A 20261-nucleotide genomic window follows, 5' to 3' on the forward strand; every position below is an offset into this window, starting at 1 on the left:
CGAAAGGAATCCGCGAATTTATCCGGTCTCTACTCATAAGGAATCTTAATAAAAGACAAAAAAAAAGTCGGTTACTTCCTGAGGAAAGGAACCGGCCTGAGTTCCCGAAACTTGCCAACTGTTGTCTTAGCAAGTCTGCTGTGTTCGGCTGTGCAGTTGTCGTTGTGTCCAACATATCTGCTTTGTTACATCGCTGGGTTAGCCTGAGCGTCTCTGTGTTGTGTTGTCCACATCATCTGTTCAGTGTCGTCGTTGGGTTCGCTGTTGGTCGCTGAGTTGTCCGAGTTTTATTGTCTTTATTTACTGTCCTTTTTGCTACTTTGTCGTTGTTTTAGCCCATGCTGTAATAATGTTTTGACTTATACCTTCCACGGGATTTTCTGTGCTGCTTATGTTATTAATTTTTTTGACATGTGCTGATTTTAGACGTTTTCTGTGCGTTTGCAAGTTCATTTTAATATTTTTTGTACGTTCTTGATGTTCCTTATGACTAGAGACCTGAAAAATTCGCAGGTTCATTTCGTGTTATGCTAAAATTCAAATAATTATACCTTAGTGCTGCTTCTGTCATTGGTCCACTGTTAATCTGGAGGACTGGGGGCCAATTAGAGACCCTCACTCATTGAAATGTCCCCAGTCTAGACGACTCACAAGTCAGCAGCCAATGGACAGTTGGCATTTGCCCGAGTGTGTAGAGGATAGCGGAGTCTATCCCGGAGGTCATTGAACCCGCGAATTTGTCGGGTCTCTACTCATGGCACACGGTGTAAGCAGTGGTTGCGCGCGCTGCCGACAGGTGGTGCTGGTGCAAGGACACTACCTGTCCTTCCTGCCGCTGTGCAGCCGCAACGAGCCCGTGTTCCTGGCCACCTGCACGCCCGTGGCCATGCCCGAGACTCGCGAGTGCGTGGTGCAGGGCGCCACTCACGTCTTCACCTCCATCCACTCCATGGACATGAAGTTCCTGCACATCGACAAGAAGTGAGTACCCATACGGCCATACCTACCTACTACATGCTACTACTCACTCACTCAGAGTCAGCCCACCGTTTGGGGTCGTTACCACAACGCCGAAATACCACAACGCTGAACGTACAATAACGCCTAATACCATAACACCGAATGTCAAAATTGACCACAACGCCGAAAGTCAAAATTGACCACAACGCCGACAGCTAGAAAACTGCTGTGTACCACAACGCCGAATAATATTTTTGCGGGGATGGGGGGCCACAGGAGCAAAATGAAAAACAACTGAATGAATTTGTGTGCTAACCTTACCTAACCTAACCTTTGTGGCAGTCCTGCAATGACATTTTTCGGCGTTAATGTATTTCGGCGTTGTGGTAATTCGGCGTTGTGGTACACAGCAGTTTTTTAGCTATCGGCGTTGTGGTAAATTTTGACATTCGGCGTTATAGTATAGTATTCGGCGTTATTGTACGTTCGGCGTTGTGGTGCGTCCCCACCGTTTATTCTTGGGAAGCCTTCCTTTCACAGTCGAGAGAGCCAAAACCCGAAGTTCTCCGAAGTTCATGTTTTTTTTTTTTCCGTATCTTTAATGTAGCTATCCTAACCAAATCAACCGTCCACAATGTTTTAAAAGTATTTATAATGTAGCTAACCTAACCTAATTGACCATTAGTATCCTTTTATCAACACCGCCATATTTATTTACAATGAACAAAAAAAAACAACCGAAGATGCACGATCGGAGGTTTGGCTCTCTGGTCTGTGAAAAGAAGGCTTCCCTTTGTCCTTCATTTTCCGGATCTTCTTTTATGAACGGTTGGTTTTTTCCACGAGCGATCGGCAAACTTCGCAGAACTTCGGGACTGCTCGGGTGCGGCTCTAATCCCCTGTGAACTGTAGCTTCCCGTTTACTTAGAGTGTGCCGTGGTTGTCGAATCCTCAGAGATGGAAACAGAAAGTAAGTAGGAACTGGCAAACTGCTCGGGTTCATTGACCTCAAGGATGGATCGCTCAACGCTCTACATAATATAGCGTCTATTATACCTAAAAGGCGTAAATTACCTCATCTGTTTTGAAAAACCTTTTTTTTTTTTGCCATTAAATTGGAAATTTCACTGTGTTAAGTTAAAAGACCTTTCCTTATTTTATAATTATGGTATTTGCTCATTTGTTTTTAGTTTATATTTTCAGAATGATGTAATAAAATAATAAAATAATTGAATTCGCGCCAGACAAACGTCTCTGCGTATTGGTTCTTGGGTGTCAAAAATGTTACTTTCTTAGAGCGAATCGTTCATTATTTCAGCTCTATGATATTTTTTCTACAGCAATTTTAAGTATTAGATTATTTAAAAAAAAACATGATTGCTCGCTGTGAAGTACCACTTAAATTATCCCAGAAAACTTAGTTATAAAATTGATCACATTTTTATTTTATTTGCAAAGTGGAACTATTTGAACTCGGAACAAATTTTTGCTATTGAAAGTAAGAAACACTTCTTTTTTCTGTAATACGTAAAAACAATAAATTAATGTCAACTTAAATGTTTCTAACATAGAAACTTTATTGTGTAACTGAAGTCAAATGTTTTGATATTTTATTGATATAACAAGACTTTACGACCAGTGTAGGTGTTCCAAAACGAAATTAATTTGTTTAATCCAATAATACATAGCTTATTGAGTTTAAGACATGTGATGTTTACATAAAGACATTTTAAAATAAGAGGCATTAATGGGCGCGCATTAATGGGCGCAATGTCACGCAAGTGAACATAACTGTGAACACTTGCATGACTTCTCACTGCTATTAAGTAACAGTTGACAAATATCTGGCGATAAAATTTTTAAAGAAACTTGAAAAATAAGAGCCCTGTCGTGATTATTCGTCAAGAATAGAAATGGTTTGGTTTTGGTTTTTTTATATTGTTTTCGTTTATTGACCTGGATTTGTTTACATAGCGTGTGCACAGTCATGCACATATTTACAATGGTGACACACAGAAAATACTGTTACAGACTTTCAGTCTCTTGCAGTTTAGCGGAATATATATTTTTTTTTTCGAAAAAAAAAAAAGGATTTAGTAGTATGCTACACACAAGGGGGAAAATTGAGTTAAGTAACAAAAAAAAAGAGCAAAAGAAAGGGTTCACCGGGTCTCTAAGGACGCTCTCGTTAAAAATACATGCATAATACATCCGGCGTCGCTTAACCGACAAACCCGAGATCCTGGACGTAAATCGCGAGATCCCTCCCTCCCTTCCCCCCTGAGCTGTGGGCCACTCCTCCTCCACCGCAGCATTCGACACTCGTTTGTTTTTGTAGTTCCGGAAGCAGGCGGGCCGGGGGCGCGCGTGGGCGAATATGACGCTCATCAGCGTGTTTGGCCGGCGTCACGCTAGGGGTCGCATTGCCGATGCAAAACACACATCACGCGAGGCCGGTGAGTTACTGGCGGCCGGCGCGCGTGGGGGCTGGGTTACACTGGCCGCATCCTGGCTGACGGGCAAGCGCACCGACAACGGGTCGTTACCACAACGCCGAACGTACAATAACGCCGAATGCCAAATTGACCGCAACGCCGACAGCTAGAAAACTGCTGTGTACCACAACGCCGAAATACAGTAACGCCGAAAAATGTTGCTGCGGGGAGGGAGGGGGGGGGGGGGCACAGGAGCAAAATGAAAAACAACTGAATGAATTTGTGTACCTAACCTAACCTAGCCTAACCTAACCTAGCCTAACCTAACCTAACCTTTGTGGCAGTCCTGCAATGACATTTTTTCGGCGTTAATGTATTTCTGCGTTGTGGTAAACAGCAGTTTTCTAGCTGTCGGCGTTGTAGTCAAATTGGCATTCGGCGTTATTGTACGTTCGGCGCTGTGGTGCGTCCCCACCGACAACTCTCGGTATTTATCTTTCTGGGAAAATGGCAGCGGGCAGCATACAGGCGCCCGCCTGGTCGGGAGTGCATTTGTCGGTTGGTGAGGCGGGATGATAAGCGCGACGCTCGCTGGTGCTTCTAGCGCGGTGTCTCCATTGGCCTGGCGCGACACGCAACTATGAGATTTCAGCGTTAGCCATGACATTATTTGGCGGATAAATCAAGATAAGTGAGTCCCGGAATTTTCCATGCCTAAATATTCTGAAAACACGTGTTTTTAGTCATTTTTCAGTTTTTTAAAATACATATTCTAAAAAAAACTTGAGCAATTTTCAAGTCTAGATGGTTCTTCTGAAGCTCTGCACACCGTGTGTGTGAAGAAGGGATGTTTTCAGCAGTATGTAGAGTATTGTGGAGTCTATCCTAGAAGACGCTGAGCACACGAATTTTTTCAGAAAATAATTATTGTAGCGTTCAATTTTAAAGGTAATATTGAGAACAACATATTACTGAAAAAAACGCAAATCAAGAAAAAGAAAAAAAGTTACCCACCGTAAACTCTCTATTGCGCAAATACGAAGAATATTTCAAGAAGCTGTTATTCGTCCCAAATTCTTCCTATAAATTTAAATAAAGTTATTTTTTTCCCCCTTCAAAAGAACTAGGGTAGCCCACCTTTCACCAGTCAAACTTGCCACGCTGATAAAGTTATTTGTCGGAAAAGTGGCTCTCGTTCAAGGGGCGGACCGCACTTTCATCGCCGACGGTCGCGAAGGTAACTCGCCCAGTGTAATCGCTCCTCGTCTGCAGTCCCGGCGGCGACGCCGGAATGCAAATGCGGCGGTCGGGAAGCAGCAGTTGGCGAGCCGGTAAGGATCGGGTTGGGCTCGCGATGTCCCGTCTGGGCCTGTTCGAGGACGAGCCAGGACACGAGCTCGTCTCTGCGCGCGCGATTACCTCCAGCATTTCCCACGCCAACCTGCAAGCAAGGACGCAACTACTGGGTGTAGTAAGTAGGGACTGGAAAAATTCGCGGTTTCAACGACCACTAGGGTAGACTCGACGATTCTCTATGTACTCGGGCAAATATCACCTGGTCATTGGCTACCGACTCGAGACACCTGTTCACTGCGATTATTATGATTCGATACTTCTTTTGTTGAGTGTTTGCCATTGGCTCAAGAGTCCTACAGGTAAAATTGCGGTCCAATCACTGACGCAGCATTAAGCTAGACGAGTTTGGATTCCAGACTGTCTCGAAAAGGAATCCGCGAATTTTTTTCCGGTCTCTAGTAGTAAGCCACTTCTAGCAAGCAATTATGTCTAAAGAGTTTGAATCCCAACTAGAACGGTGTTAATGATGTGTTTATAATCATGTAGTTCGTGGGATGTTTCACCCTGTGTACTTCAGACAGAGCTGAGCTATGCAGTTGTCTGATTTCGCTACGTAAACGTAGTCTTCAGCGAGCTAAGCCAGCGGACAATGGTTTTATTCTGTGTTTACGATCGTCATCAGTAAATTTATTCCATGCAACTGGATAAAGTAAAGGTATCACTAGTAATAATGAGGAATTTCTAAACTCAATCGATTTTATTGGCAGGAAAAATTTACCCTCCGGTTAGTACGAACATCAAAAACTGGACCGAGACCAATGTGTTGTAACATATTGTTACGAAGGCGAGAGACCAGACCGCGATGCCAGGTTCGGAGCTGGCTGGCGGCCCTGCCAGGCCAATGACGTCACGCGCCATGTCACATGCGGTCCACTGACGTATGGCATGCCTCGCGCGCCTGGCCGGATTACAAGGGTCGTCACTACCCCCCCCCCCTCCCCCTCGTCCTGCAACGGCGCTGTTATCTACCGCTGAGTGGCCTTGGGAATTCCACGGCTCGCCTCGTGAACGCGCGACGCTCATCTCGACGCTTCGGGCGTCGTTGGGTCGGCGCGACTCGCCCCAGCCGCACTCGTCAGTTCTAGAAGGGCGCTGCAGACTACTGAAGCAGGGACGCCGGTATCCGAGGAAGCTTTTGGGGCGAATATGGGGAAGCCTTCATTTCACAGAGGAGAGAGCCACACCCGAAGTTCCCCCAAGTTCATGCTAGCTTTTTTTTCCGTTCTATCTCATTGTATAAACCGGTGTGGCATTAAATTTTGCGGTCGATTAGGATAGGTTACCTACATTATAAATACTTTAAAACATCGTGGATGGTTGGTTATATTAGGTAAGTATAGCTACATTAAAAATACTGTAAAATCATTTTATGGTTGCTTAGCAAATAACATTTTAATAAGTATATGGAGCTATCCAGGGCTAGGAAACTGTTTACATGATTTCACAGTAGGTATATTTAATGTAGCTATCCTAACCAAATCAACCGTCCACAATGTTTTAAAGTATTTATAATGTAGCTAACCTAACCTTTTACAATGAACAAAAAAAAACCGAAGATGCACGATCGGGCGTTTGGCTCTCTCGTCTGTGAAAAGAAGGCTTCCCCATTGATTCAGTATTACCTTGGGAACGTGTCTGTGAATTTAGAGAGCCATATTTTTAATTATATATATATATATTGAAGATGTTGGCAGTCCGGTGGTGTCTAGGAGGGGGTGTTTGTTGTCCGCTGTGACGCGGCAATGCACGCATGCCCCAGACGGGAAGTGCTGGACAGACGCCTAGACGGTGAGAGGGGGCAGGGTGTCGTGCGAACCCCAGGCAACCCACGCGCCTACACGCTCCACGGCCGGGGATCCGCGCCGAGATAAGCCCTCTTGCCCGCCGTGGGACCGCCGCGCTCAACCCCCCACTCCGCACTCTCCCTCCCTCGCGTGGCTCATCTTGTGCTCATGAGCCACGTCCAGACGATGCGCGTTTACCTGGAAGTCAGTAGCGCGTCTGGTAGCGCACGTGTTCCCGTTGTCAGTGGGTATCATCGGCCATTTCCGTGCGCTACGCCGTGTTTGTCTACACAAGTGTGCGTGTTTTTGTAGTTGACGACAGTTGTCAGAGTTCAGTTAGTTGGTACTGTGATTGTGCATAGTGAATAACATAATGTCAGATAGCCAGGAAAGCACATTGCAGTTCATAGAAGACTACCGTAAACATGAACTCCTGTGGAACACTAGCTTAAAAGAATACAAAAACAAACAACTTCGAAGGGATGCCATAATTGAACTAGGACAAAAGTATGGACTAAGTGAAAAAGCTCCGACCTTAGTTGAGCGCGATGAATATACGACAATTGTGTTGAAGTAGCTTGGCTTCTGGGTTGTAGCCGTGTCCTCGGCGAATAATTCCACCGACGTCTTCGGTCGACATTGCAGTCGCATCATCATCAGGGAGAAGTTACCTACTGAGTTACCTACAGTTACCTACCTACTCAGTAGGTAACTAACTGCTCCCTGATGATGGCGAATTGCAATGTCGACCGAAACGTCGGTGGAATTATTCGTTAAGGACACGGCTACAGACCAGAAGCCAAGCTACTTCAGACAATGGCCGTGAAAAGCCTGCGAACATTATACGAAAATTGTGTGGTCAACTACATTTATTGAGACGAATATAACGTATTTTCCGCCGCTAGAATTTTCTGCCTGAGCAGCTAGGTGACGTTAAACAATTTGATTAGCAGACCGAAATGTTAAACTATGTAATGAAACGGCTCCGCTAAAAACAAAAGAAGACTGAAAAAAAAAAAATACTAAACCCCGACCTTAAACCTGATTTTCGTCAAGTAAATTTTATTAAAATACTGTCCGTCCTGTTGAAATTCATTAAACCGTTAATACTATAAACACTCCCCTCTGTAAATTTTGTTTCGCTCCATCCGCCATGAAATTACTCTTAATAATTGCCGTGTATCGAGAGTTAGATGTTACACATGAAAAAAAAAAAAAAAGCGTACGAGGGAAAAAATTATAAAATATTTACAGTTTCATTATATCACGGAAACTTTGGCAGTGTTTACGAACGTTGAAGACAGATGGAAACGTAGACAGCTGGTACCAACTCCTTTTGAGTAAAAGTTGCATGGACTTATTGACATCGCGATATTAGACTCGAAAGCTCAATGCTGGCAGCTATGTTATGTGATGTGATGTTATGTTATCTCCTTATGTACTAATTTATGAGGAACAATCGAAAAACTGTAGAACGTTTCAAGTATGTAGTTATAAATTTCACGATGTGTTGCATAGATAACACCGCCAAAGTGAACTACGTATATGTAAATATTTTTGGAACGTAGCGAATTATGAGAGCTAAAAGGATTCCAAACCTAAAACTTATGACTGTAGAGACCTGTAAAATTCGCGGATTCATTTCGCGATAGGAGAGAGTCCAAATACTTTTGACATTATTTTGCTTCAGTGATTGGGCCACAGTTTATCTGAAGGACTCTGGGCCAATGAAAAATCTTTGACAGAAGAATTAGCTAATCAAAATCATTCCAGTCAACAGGTGTTACGAGTCGTTAAGCAATCAGCAGATGTAATTTGCACGAGTGCATATACGATCATGGTGTATAAACTTAGGGATTTGAAATCGCGAATTTTACAGGTCTCTATAAGGTTTAAAGTTATTGCTCTTGACTACGTTTCAGAATGCATATTTTTTTGCGCGTCGGGAGATCGTCATACTCGACACTTGCCAACGCCCCTCGTGTATGACCGGGTTTGTGTCCGAGGTGCGCCTGGGAAGGGTCGAACCCTCGGACCCTGGGGGAGGGCAGGGGAGGGGGTGGGCGTCTCTCGGGAGAGGCAGCCGGCACCTGGACGCCGACGTGGCCTTGTCAGGTCGGGCGCTCGCGATGACGGGCCGATAGGGCGAGACGTGTTATTTAGGGAGGGGGGGCGAGGTGCCGCCATTGTGCTCGGCGGGAGCTTTTGAACCCCCGAAACTACGACGGCGGCGGCGGCGGCGGCGCTGCCCCAGTTTGAGGGTCGCCGACAGGCGGCGCGGAGGTCGCGGCCCGGCTGTCACTTTGTCTTCGTCGCGCCGACAGCCGACTACTCCCTCCCTCCCTCCCTCCCTCCCTCCCCCTCATCCTCCTGCCGCTCCACTTCGCACCTGCACGTGTCGAGTGTGGCAACACGCCCCGCCACTTCCCTTGCGCCGCAGCCCGCCTTTTCCTCGCGTCTCACGGCCTGATTTTGAGTTGTTTGCCGGCAGTTTCGTGTCGGTATAACGCGCCTCTATGGAACGTTGAGTGATAACATTATTTTAGTGTGGAACATTTCAGATAGAGGCCCTGCACATATGAACATATACTTCCAATATCTGCGCAACAATTTTTCCATACCTAAAAAAAAAAAAAAAGCCCGTAAAAACTGATAAGCCCTTTTCGCTTAAAAAAAAAAAAACACAGCCTACGTTATAAACGAAACCCCGAAACAAATTCGATGTCTCCTAACGCTATTCGTAATCAGACAGTGTTATTAAATTATGAACTGTTTGTAAACAACCCGGAACTATGCCCGCCGTTTGGTAGCCCAAAAAGGGAGCCATCTTCACGGCCCCGCGTTTGAGCCTACAGCCAAATCATCTAACAAACAAATTTAGCAATTTTTTAACGACGAAAAATTTTCCACGCAACCCCTTCCCCCTCCTTTTCACGCATATAATTAATGACTTGAAACTCATCGCGCCGCTTAGCTCGTCTATAACCATAATTTACTTTCATTATTATAGGTATAGACCGGAAAAATACGCGAATTCATTTCGCGGTAGGCTAAAATACAAATCGTTATACCTCAGTGCTGCCTCTGCCATTGGTTCACAACTCACCTGGATGACTCTGGGCCAATGAGAAACACCCAACCAAAGCTTTATCGAATCACAGGCTGCTACGCTGGGACGTCTCACAAGACAGCAGCCAATGAGTGGGTGGCATTTGACCGAGTGTACGTAGAACTATGTGGAGTTCATCCTACAGGTCACTGAACCCGCGAATTTTTCCGGTCCCTGTTAGCAGCCAGGTGAGCAGCCTGGTGGTGGGAGGTTTCGAGTCAGAGACCACAACTTGGTTCTGTAGTACCTGGGTGTACTGCTGGCTGCTTAGCTTGATTTCCTTCGACCACAGGAAGAAACAGAGATCGACAAGGTGATCCGGGTTCGCGTTGCTGTGGCTGGGGTCATGGGGTCAAACTGAGACAGGCAAAAGGGTGAACTTTGGGGACATTCCAGTAGGTCCTCTCAGGGGAATCCCCCCCCCCATCCATCCCCCCCATAACCAAACCCAACACATTCATTCCGTCGCTACATCTCGCGCAGTTACGGGTTATCAACTCGCAGCCGACGAAATGTCGATATACCCAAGTTCCACAACAAGTTGAATCGGTGGCGAAACACAGGAAGTTGATCGTGATCTCATTTCATCATGTTGTTTCCCAGACAAAAGCTTGGATATATGCCTGTATGTCATGGTGTATGTCGTGTGTTACCGTCTATGATAACCTCGCATTTGACGAATTAAAAAATAAAATTATTTCTTTGGTTTCATACACACTTATACAGGGGTCATTGTTTGAAAAAAATTGTGAGCGAGTATTTCAGTTCTCGCCAGAGAACCTCGGTAACGAGCAAATTCACGTGTTCTCGTGTTGGAAATACACTTGTAATACGTCACTCGGACACTAAATTAAACGTAGAATTCTTAAAAATAATATCGAGCGTGATAAATAAACGCAAACAAATGTGTTTTCAACTACATTTCATGACGCGAATATCACGTAGTTTCCGCAACCGTCGCTAGAATTTAATGACGGAGCAACTACGTCTACTATTTTGATTAGTAGACCGAAATTTTAAACTAAGTATATAATGAAACGGCCCCACTGAAGGCAAAAAAAAAACTTGAAAAAATACTAAACCCAACTATATACTATAAAGTTTCCCTTTGTGAATTTTGTTTCACTTCATCCGCCACAGATGGCAGCACTGGATTTCATTTACGTTCCATGCGACTTACATTCCATTCACGAAATTAATAACAGATGCCGTATACCGAGAGATAAGATGTTACACGTCAAATAATTGCACGAGGAAAAAGAACTGTAAATATATTAAATTATCGTTATATTTTTACAAATGGGTGGAGGTATGTAGAGAGGCGCACGGAAACCTTGGCAGAGTCTCTTATTCAAAGCTTTGTACTCGTGCTTTCTGAGGGAATCGGCCAGTGTCTCATCTCGCATCTGTCCTCCTCGCGACCCGCATGCCACGGGGAAGTGAGCGATGCTTCCTTCGCCGCTAACAAAAGCCAGAGGCGGGCCTCCCGATCTCGGCAGCTCGCAGCTAGGCGCGGCCGGGATCTCGCCGCTCATTATTCACTGCCTCGCCGGGAGGTTGTCGTGGAACGGCGGAGGATCGCGTATCGAGGATCGCGTCGTTTGCAGGCGGGAGTACCAGCGGCCGTCTCTGGACGGTGACTCAGCGCAGCTTCCTCACTCCCCCCTCCTACCACCCCTGCACGGCCTCCATCGCCGCGAGAAGAGCTCGCTCTCTCTTGACCCGTGCGTGGACGCCGACGCGACACACGACGCTACGAGGGCGACTCGGGGGGACGCACCACAACGCCGAAACACATTAACGCCGAAAAATGTCATTGCAGGACTGCTACAAAGGTTAGGTTAGGTTAGGTTTGGTTAGGTTAGGCTAGGCTAGGTTAGGTTAGGTTGTGGTATTTCGGCGTTAAGATACATTTAAGAAACACACACAAATTCATTCAGTTGTGTATCATTTTGCTCCTGTGCCCCTTCCCCCCCCCCAAACCGCAACAACAATTTTCGGCGTTTTGGTACACAGCAGTTTTCTAGCTGTCGGCGTTGCGGTCAATTTGGCATTCGGCGTTATGGTATTCGGCGTTATTGTATACGTTCGGCGTGGTGGTAACGACATGTGACTCGGCGCGATCGCCGACTGTCCCCCTCCGAAGATCCCGACCAATCCCGTGTCCCTTTGTCCCCGCCGCCCGGATCAACTGCCACAGGTGCCAGACCTGCTGTGACACGTCCGCTAGGATGTGGTCCAACAGAGATCTCATCTCCGTCAATGGTACTTCGAGGAAGACCGGAGGGGCTCCAGGGAGTTCATGAGAGCTTCGTCGAAAGGAACTCCACCAACGTTCCTTTACCAACTCGGCGAGAAGTGATCACTGTCGTCCGAAAAACTTTCCAACGTCAGTCCTGCTTAATACCGCCAGTATGATCGGGTTTCAAAACTGTTACCGAACATCTATTTAGAAAGAAAAATAAACCTTCGCAGAAGACAGGAATCTACAATTGACTAAATACTATGAACAGGTGACGACAAATTCGCAATTTATCTACCGCACTACATACTTATTAATGTGATCGCGACCTTACCGTTCAGTATTTCATCATGGGCCTGTCAATTTCGTTTGGATTGCTTCGATGCAGTTCCACGTGCGCAGATCATGCTGAATTGCGATCCTTAAAGCTTCTCTCCCATCGTTTAATGTGTGTTTGATGCATTGTTAAACTCGTTGACATTTAAAATAACCAAACTTTCAGGACCAGGCGACTTAAAAAGCGTTGTAAACGGCCCGTCGCAGTGCAGAACTTGCAGGTAGGTCATCGATCAAGTGCGCGATTGTGTAAGTGGCTTGAAACGCACGTTGCGTTTCCGATGGACCGTGGAAGAAGATGGATCCTTGTGGGAATACTTGTTCCGAAGATTCCAGTGCAATCAGGGGAGCTAATCGTCGCACTGAAGACTTCATGTGTGCAACTACGCCGCGTGACGGGGGAGTCTAGGAGGGGAGGGAGTGCTTTATGGCACGATGTAAGAGCCGACGAACTCCGCATAGCTCGTAATTTCCCATCGCAGTAATTATTGGCCCGATGTAAGTGGTGTGAAGGGAGGGGGGGGGGGGGGTTCGGCATCGTCGGTGCTTCGTTGATGTATGGAGAGGAATTAGGGCAATTTGCCTGGTGGTCGGGGAGAGGGGAGAGAGGGGGGCGGGAGTGTAATCTTCGTGTTGCGGTGTCCGGCGAGCCATCGGGGCGTGCATGATTTGCGAGCGCGCGGCCCGCTCCGGAGACATTCGCACTGCGCCTGCGGTCTCAGCCCAGACGGGGACGCACCACAACGCCGAACGTACAAGAACGCCGAAAACTATAACGCCGAATGCCAAATTGACTACAACGCCGACAGCTAGAAAACTGCTGTGTACCACAACGCCGAAATACATTAGATAACGCCGAAAAATGTCATTGCAGGACTGCCACAAAGGTTAGGTTAGGTAAGGTTAGGTTAGGTTAGGTTAGGTTAGGTTAGGTTAGGCTAGCCTAGGTTAGGTTAGGTTGTGGTATTTCGGCGTTAAGATACATTTAAGAAACACACACAAATTCATTCAGTTGTTTTTCATTTTGCTCCTGTGGCCTCCCCTCCCCGCAGCAACATTTTTCGGCGTTGTGGTACATAGCAGTTTTCTATAGCTGTCGGCGTTGCGGTCAATTTGGTATTCGGCGTTATTGTACGTTCGGCGTCGTGGTAACGACCCAGCCCAGACACGTCACGGCTCTCCCTGCCTCGCTTCGTTCTGCCGCTCGTATACAGATGGCGACTCAGACCTGCACTGATCATACATATCCTGGTTCTCAGTTCAAGTCGTTCAGAAATGTCACCTGTCTCTAATAACACCTAATATCATATCTTTGCTGTTGGCATATTTTTTCCTTTCACTATTGTTATTATGTATTATGCAATGCCTTTATTAAGATATAGGTTTATAAATATATGTACCTATATATTTATTGAAGTTATACTGTTTTAGGCACGTTATGGAAAAAAAATTGTGAGAGTGATTTTTTACGATCATGCATACCAGAAATTTGTCATTTCTTACTCAATCTTTATATATATATTTCTTGTGTGCGTGTGTATGTCACTGAACTCCTCCTAGACGGCTGGACCGATTTTGATGAAATTTTGTGTGTGAGTTCACGGGGATTCGAGGATGGTTTAGATTCACAATTGGATATTTTATCTCGATTCTGAGTTAAGAAAAACTAAAAAAAAACACGCTTTAAAAGCAAAAATTGCAACGCATTATTAGAAGCCATTAAGTTTTGCTATTGTAAGGAACTAAGTAGAGTAAGAAAAAAATAAAGATCCTGACAGTTTATAGCGTCGCCATATTTGTTTCAATTTTCAATACCCTTTTTGTATATTACAATTTAAATTGCAGAAAAAAAATCATGTTTCATAGCCACACAAATAGTGAGGATGGTTTAGATTCACAATTGGATATTTTATCTCGATTCTGAGTTAATAAAAACTAAAAAAACACGCTTTAAAAGCAAAAATTGCAACGCATTATTAGAAGCCATTAAGTTTTGCTATTGTAAGGAACTAAGTAGAGAGTAAGAAAAAAATTAAGATCCTGACAGTTTTTAGTGTCGCCATATTTGTTTCAATTTTCAATACCCTTTTTGTATATTACAATTTAAATTGCAGAAAAAAATCATGTTTCATAGCCACACAAATAGTGAGTGTGTGTCATTTCTCTATGTCCACGAGGTCTCGCCGCGTCAATTTTCTCCTTGGAGAGAACCCGTCCGCTTAATTAAATAAACAGCTTTTATCGTTGAATGATTTCATGATTTATTTAATGAAAATATGCTCTCATAAAAAAATTAGTTAGATAGACATTCAATAGGTGTCTTTCTCTCACTCTCTCTCTCTGAAATGTATGAAGCTTGCTCGCGGGTCAGTAATGCAGACAATCTTTACATTCTAGCTCGAGACGGAAAAAACAGTAAATGTGGTTTACAAAGACATTTTATGAAGTGTCTTCCCGTCATTACATTTGAAAGTAGAAAAATATTAACTCAAAATTTAGGTAGTAACATATTTTTATTGCAAAGACTGAAATAGAGGTGAGAAAAATTATCATTTGTGAACATAAGAAAACTACTACAACTGTATCAACTGTTATGTAATAATGTTTAAATTTCTAAATGGTGCAAGATAATACAAAATTCCATGCGGAAAAAGTCGTGGGCAGCAGATACGTATAGTTATAGGTGTGGGGCTATGCATGCTGATTTTTCATATACTGCATAGATGCGAACATGTAAGAATAATCTATCTATCTTACTATAATAAAACAGTACTTTTTCTGTCTGTCTGTTTGTACGCGATTTTGATGAAATTTTGTGTGTGAGTTCACGGGGATTCGAGGATGGTTTAGATTCACAATTGGATATTTTATCTCGATTCTGAGTTAAGAAAAACTAAAAATACACGCTTTAAAAGCAAAAAAACTAAGCATTGTTGATAATTAGCCTTCATGGCAACGGGCATTTGCATTTTTGTTGCCTTCTGCGTAACCATGGGAAAGGTTTTTGGTAACGGCAGTGGCGTGCCCAAGAGGAGGGGTATGTATATTGAGAAGATACAAAATGTCCAGCGTATAAATACTTACCGCCATATCCATATCTCACAAAAAGTACATTTGGGCAGGACAATGTCTGTCGGGTCCGCTAGAAAGATATATAGAGAGATAGAGATATAAATAGAAAGATAGAGAGAGTTATAGAGATATACATAGAGAGATAGAGAATTAGAGAGATAAAGAGAGATGCTTAGTATACGTTTAAAAATTACAAAAAAAAATTGATTGAGGCATTGCAACGCATGCCGGGCATTATCTAGTTTATATATAATCTACTTTTTTTTATTTACAAAACAGCATTAATTGTTTTTCGCACAGTTTACAAAGCTTTTAGTCGTCAAGAATGTTATATAAGTACCTAACACTTTGGATGCGTACCTTCCGCCCGGCTAGTAGTCGTGTGCCCGCCCGCCTAGTGACGCGGTGGTTCTGCCTGTTCGCAGCGGCGAGTTCCACCTGGGCTACCCGCGCGCCGAGCTGCAGGGCGCCTCGTGGTACCACCTGCTGCACTGGGACTCCATGCGGGAGGCGCAGAGCAAGCACCGCCTCAGTGAGTTGGCAGCCCTGCACGACCCACCTTCTGTTCACAGACGCCCGATCGTGATCTTCGGGAGTTTTTATTGTTCATTGTAAATAAATATGGCGGCGTTGATAAAAAGGCAAGACCATAAACAAGGCAACGGTATTTATTTGTACGCCGCCATATTTTTCGTTTGCCGTGTGTCCGTGAATGTTTATGTTGGACAACTCATGATAACTAATGGTATATTAGGTTAGGTTAGCTACATTATAAATACTTTGAAACATTGTGGACGGTTGTTTTGGTTAGGATGGCTACATTAAAGATACTGTGAAATCATGTAAACGGTTTCCTAGCTTTGGATAGCTACATATTAAAAAGTTATTTGTTAAGCAACCATAAAATGAATTTACAGTATTTTTAATGTAGCTATACGTACCTAATATAACCAACCATCCACAATGTTTTTAAGTATTTATAATGTAGCTAACCTATCCTAATCGACCGCAAAATTTAATGCCACACCGGTTTATACAATGAGATAGAAAGGAAAAAAAAAAAGCGAGCATGAACTTCGGGTAACTTCGGGTGTGGCTCTCTCGTCTGTGAAAAGAAGGCTTCCCCCATCCACGAGTCCCCGTCTGGGGGGAGCGGCGGAGACTGGCACTTCTCGCACCCGCTGTATGTTAAAAACTTTGTAGCACAGTCGTGGTTGTGTTAAGTTCTTAGCTTTCGGCATACGGCATTTGGTAGAAGTCATTCACGTGAATGGAACGGAAATGTGTAACCGCGGTGATGTCATCTGTGGCGATTTCACGAATCAAATTTAACAAAGAGAAACTTTATCGTAGTAACTGTTAAATAAATTTCAACAAGACATTATTTTAATAAAATTTCCTTGTCGAAAATCAGGCCCAAAGTTGGGGTTTAGTTATTTTTTCAAGTCTTTTTTACTATTATCGGAACCGTTCCATTATATAATTTTAAAATTTCGTTCTTCAAATTGAATGAATCGACAATCGACGTAGCTGCCCCTGCAGCGAATTCTAGCGGCGGGTGCGGAAACTACGTGAGGTTCGCGTCCGGAAATGTAGTTGGAAAACACGGTTTGCGTGTGTTTATTCACGCTCGGGATTATTTCAAAGAATTCTAAATTAAAAATTTCTTGTCCGGGTTTCGTAATCAAAGCGAATTTTGCAACACACCGAATTTTGCTCCGTGACCGGAGGTCAGAGGTTACACGTCTCTATTACCTTTGAAAGATTTGTGCAATGGGAGTGCATGACTTGATGTAAGCTTTTGGACATACGCCATTGCTAAGCAAATGTACGTCTGTAGAAGAAAACTACTATTATGTGGTGTTTATATCCTGTTGACAACAGCAATTTTTTTTGCTTAAATTTTTTTTTGTCTTTTGGTTTTTTTTTTTGTAGTTTTTCTTCTACAGACATACATGTGCTTAGCAATGGCTAGAGACCTGCAAAATTCGCGGATTCATTGACCTCTAGGATAGACTCACAGTCCTTTAAATATTCGCGGAAATGACACCTGTTCATTGGCTACTGACGCGTGAGACGTCTCAACTAGGCTGTCCGTAATTCGGCACTTTCTTGCTTTAGTGTTTCCCATTGGCTCACAGTTCCCCGGATAAAATGTAGGCCAATCGCAGAAGCGGTACGAAGGTATAATAATTGTTTTGATGCTAGCCTATCGCGAAATGAATCCGCGAATTTAGCATGTATCTAGCAATGGCGCACGCCCAAAAGCTTGCAACAAGTCGCGCGTCTCCGGCGGGTACTGGCGGGAGCCGAGGGGAGCCGAGGGGAGCCGAGGGGAGCCGAGGGGAGCCGAGGGGAGCCGAGCGTGATGCAGGGGGGATGGTCCTGTTCGCAGTCACGCAGTCGGAGCAGGACCGCTCGTGCATCCTGCTGCTGCGGCTGCAGCGGCGCACGGGGGAGTGGCTGTGGGCGCACTGCGTGCTGCAGGTCAAGGACAACATGGAGAACAGCCAGCAGCCCGTCATCGTGTGCACCAACCAGGTCCTCAGGTCGGTCCTCTTCGTCACCCCACCCTCCCCCTCAGGGGCGCAACTACAGGGGGGGGGAGAGTATTTCCCCCCCCCCCCCCCCACTGAAACCTTCAAGTGGGGGCAAAGAAAGTGCTGTGTAATCAATTTGTAGATAATAAAACTGCTTAAATAGCACCATTTTCCACCTTGAAATACAAATTTTCCCGGGGGAGGATCCCCGGACCCACCGACCCCCCGCTTCAATTCTTTATAAAAAGATATATTGCCCCCCCCCCCCTTTTGTAAATTTAGTTGTTGCGCCCCTGCGTCCCCCCTCCCCCTTTCCCTTCGTCGCCACAGAGACTGACGGAAGCCTAAGATGTCCATCAAGTTCTGTCCCTGCCCCGAACACCCCCGATTATTCACCTTCGGCCAACTTCGGGATTTGTTTTATTTCTGCGCAGGAAAAATTAATTCAAATATTAAAAGTGGTCGGTTAGGTTAGCTACATTAAAACACTTTAAAACACTATGGACGGTTAGTTAGGTTAGTATAGCTACATTAAAATAAACAGAGAAATATAAATATATATAAATAAACCCGAGGTTGGCTGAAGGTGAATATTCGGGCGTGTTCGGGCAGGGACAGAACTTGATGTACATCCTAGGCTTCCCCAGAGACTGATACCGGACAGCTCTGCACTTACAACACAGGCGACAGCGCGCAAGAGGCGCGACTACAAATACTTTTTTCACAAATAAATTGTCAAAAAAAAAATATATATATATATATAATATTACCTGGTGTCAAACATCATTAACTTATTTCCAAGGATGTATAAATCCAAATAATGATAAAAAAAGTTTTTTTTTTTTCCAAGTGAAAAGAAAGGTATTTTTTGTTCTCAAACTGTTAGTACCACATGTACCACATTGTTAATTCTGGGCAAATAGTTTGCCATCCATTCGAACTGACGTGATAAACAACGCCAGGTTTTCACACCAAATTCTTGTAGCTGTCCGGTATTAGTCTCTTAGTGTACTTATTTGCTGAAATCATCTGGATAGCAAAACAGTATTAGTTGGTTACAATGAAGTTTAACACTGATTTCTTGCCAAGATATTTCCCTATGAAAAACTCATTTGCAATCAAATTTTTACGATTATTTCTATCGAGTTATTTTCAAACTATTAGAAATCTTCTAGCATTTTTTTATACAACTAGTTTATGGCCAACCTGAGTTCCTTCAACTTTAGAGCAAACACCCCCACACCATAGACTGATGCCTCCAGCTAAACTGTCAAAGTAATGTGGAAAAGACTATTTTTTTATGTTTCGTATCAAACATCTTGTAAACGTCTAAATAAGTTCAAAAATTATCACTTTGCATGTTGAATCTTCATTTTGGATCCATATGCATTAAATTAAAGAACTGTTTCATAAAAAAAAATCAATGGGTACGAAACATCGTAACGTAATTGGTTTATTCTGATATAATGTAGCCTATTTTTTTTTCTTAATATGATTTCAAACTCCTAAACGTTTTGTTTGGTTAGTAATTCAGCGAATTGTGTTAATCTAAATTATTGAAAACTTTAAAGTTGTGAAGTTGAATTTGTAAACACTAGTTAATTGATTATTTTAAAAAAAAGTTAAGCCATGAAAATGTATTCACCCAGTGAATCCATGAATATCAAAGCTCAAATCGCATATATATATATATATATATATATATATAACTTGAAAATTATTGTAATGCGTTTAAAAAACTAGCAAAAATTAACATTTCCACTTTTTTTAACAAACTAAAAATAAACTCAACTAAGGTTTTATGGTAGCACCAGATAAAACAAAAATATACTTTTCACAAAAACCATGAATAAGTGTTGCACACTTTCACTGGAACAAATTTAAACTACATTTCGAAAACATCGGTTTTCCTTAAATAAACAATTTTTTGCGGGAAATGAAACGAAGGACTGCTGACCAATTAATATGGGAACTGTACAAAGAATCTCGGATAGAGTGCATAGGTATTCTGTGACGACAAAATAAATGTAATTGCATAAGACCAACATTTATTCACGAGTCAAATACTACCAAGTCAATGCAGGTGTACTTGGCTTGCACAACACAGCTGCCGCGGAAATGACAAAACAACCCCTAACTGAATCTTAAAATACACATCCAAGACATTATATGAGCAGTGATCCCCCCCCCCTCCTCAACACTTCCAACGAGATTCACATTATTTACACAGACCCAGCTTTATTATTTATTAAAATGTCTCTAGAGAAAATGGTGGGTATGTTTCCTAAACTACGTATGTGTCCTATAACGAAAGGTTGAGTAGTTGTAATGAGAGTAAAAGTAATGTTTACTCTGATTGCCTTTTCCCGGATCAGTTAAGTTACCCATCAGTAGCGGCATGCGTTTTCCCGAATAGATTTTCAAACA

At 43.5% G+C, this 20261-nt stretch overlaps 1 protein-coding gene across 1 annotated transcript in view; it reads left to right on the forward strand.

Annotated features, from left to right (window-relative positions):
• The window catches only part of LOC134541859 (PAS domain-containing protein cky-1), a 388065-nt gene that overhangs the window by 355970 nt on the left and 11834 nt on the right, over positions 1 to 20261 (forward strand). Inside the window, exons 6-8 of the mRNA XM_063385558.1 lie at positions 797 to 981; positions 15720 to 15826; positions 17690 to 17843. Coding sequence (XP_063241628.1) covers positions 797 to 981; positions 15720 to 15826; positions 17690 to 17843 — 446 coding nt within the window. The remainder of the gene's footprint in view (positions 1 to 796; positions 982 to 15719; positions 15827 to 17689; positions 17844 to 20261) is intronic.

The sequence above is a fragment of the Bacillus rossius genome (genome assembly GCF_032445375.1).
Source record: "Bacillus rossius redtenbacheri isolate Brsri chromosome 4 unlocalized genomic scaffold, Brsri_v3 Brsri_v3_scf4_2, whole genome shotgun sequence".
Taxonomy (NCBI): Eukaryota; Metazoa; Arthropoda; class Insecta; order Phasmatodea; family Bacillidae; genus Bacillus; species Bacillus rossius.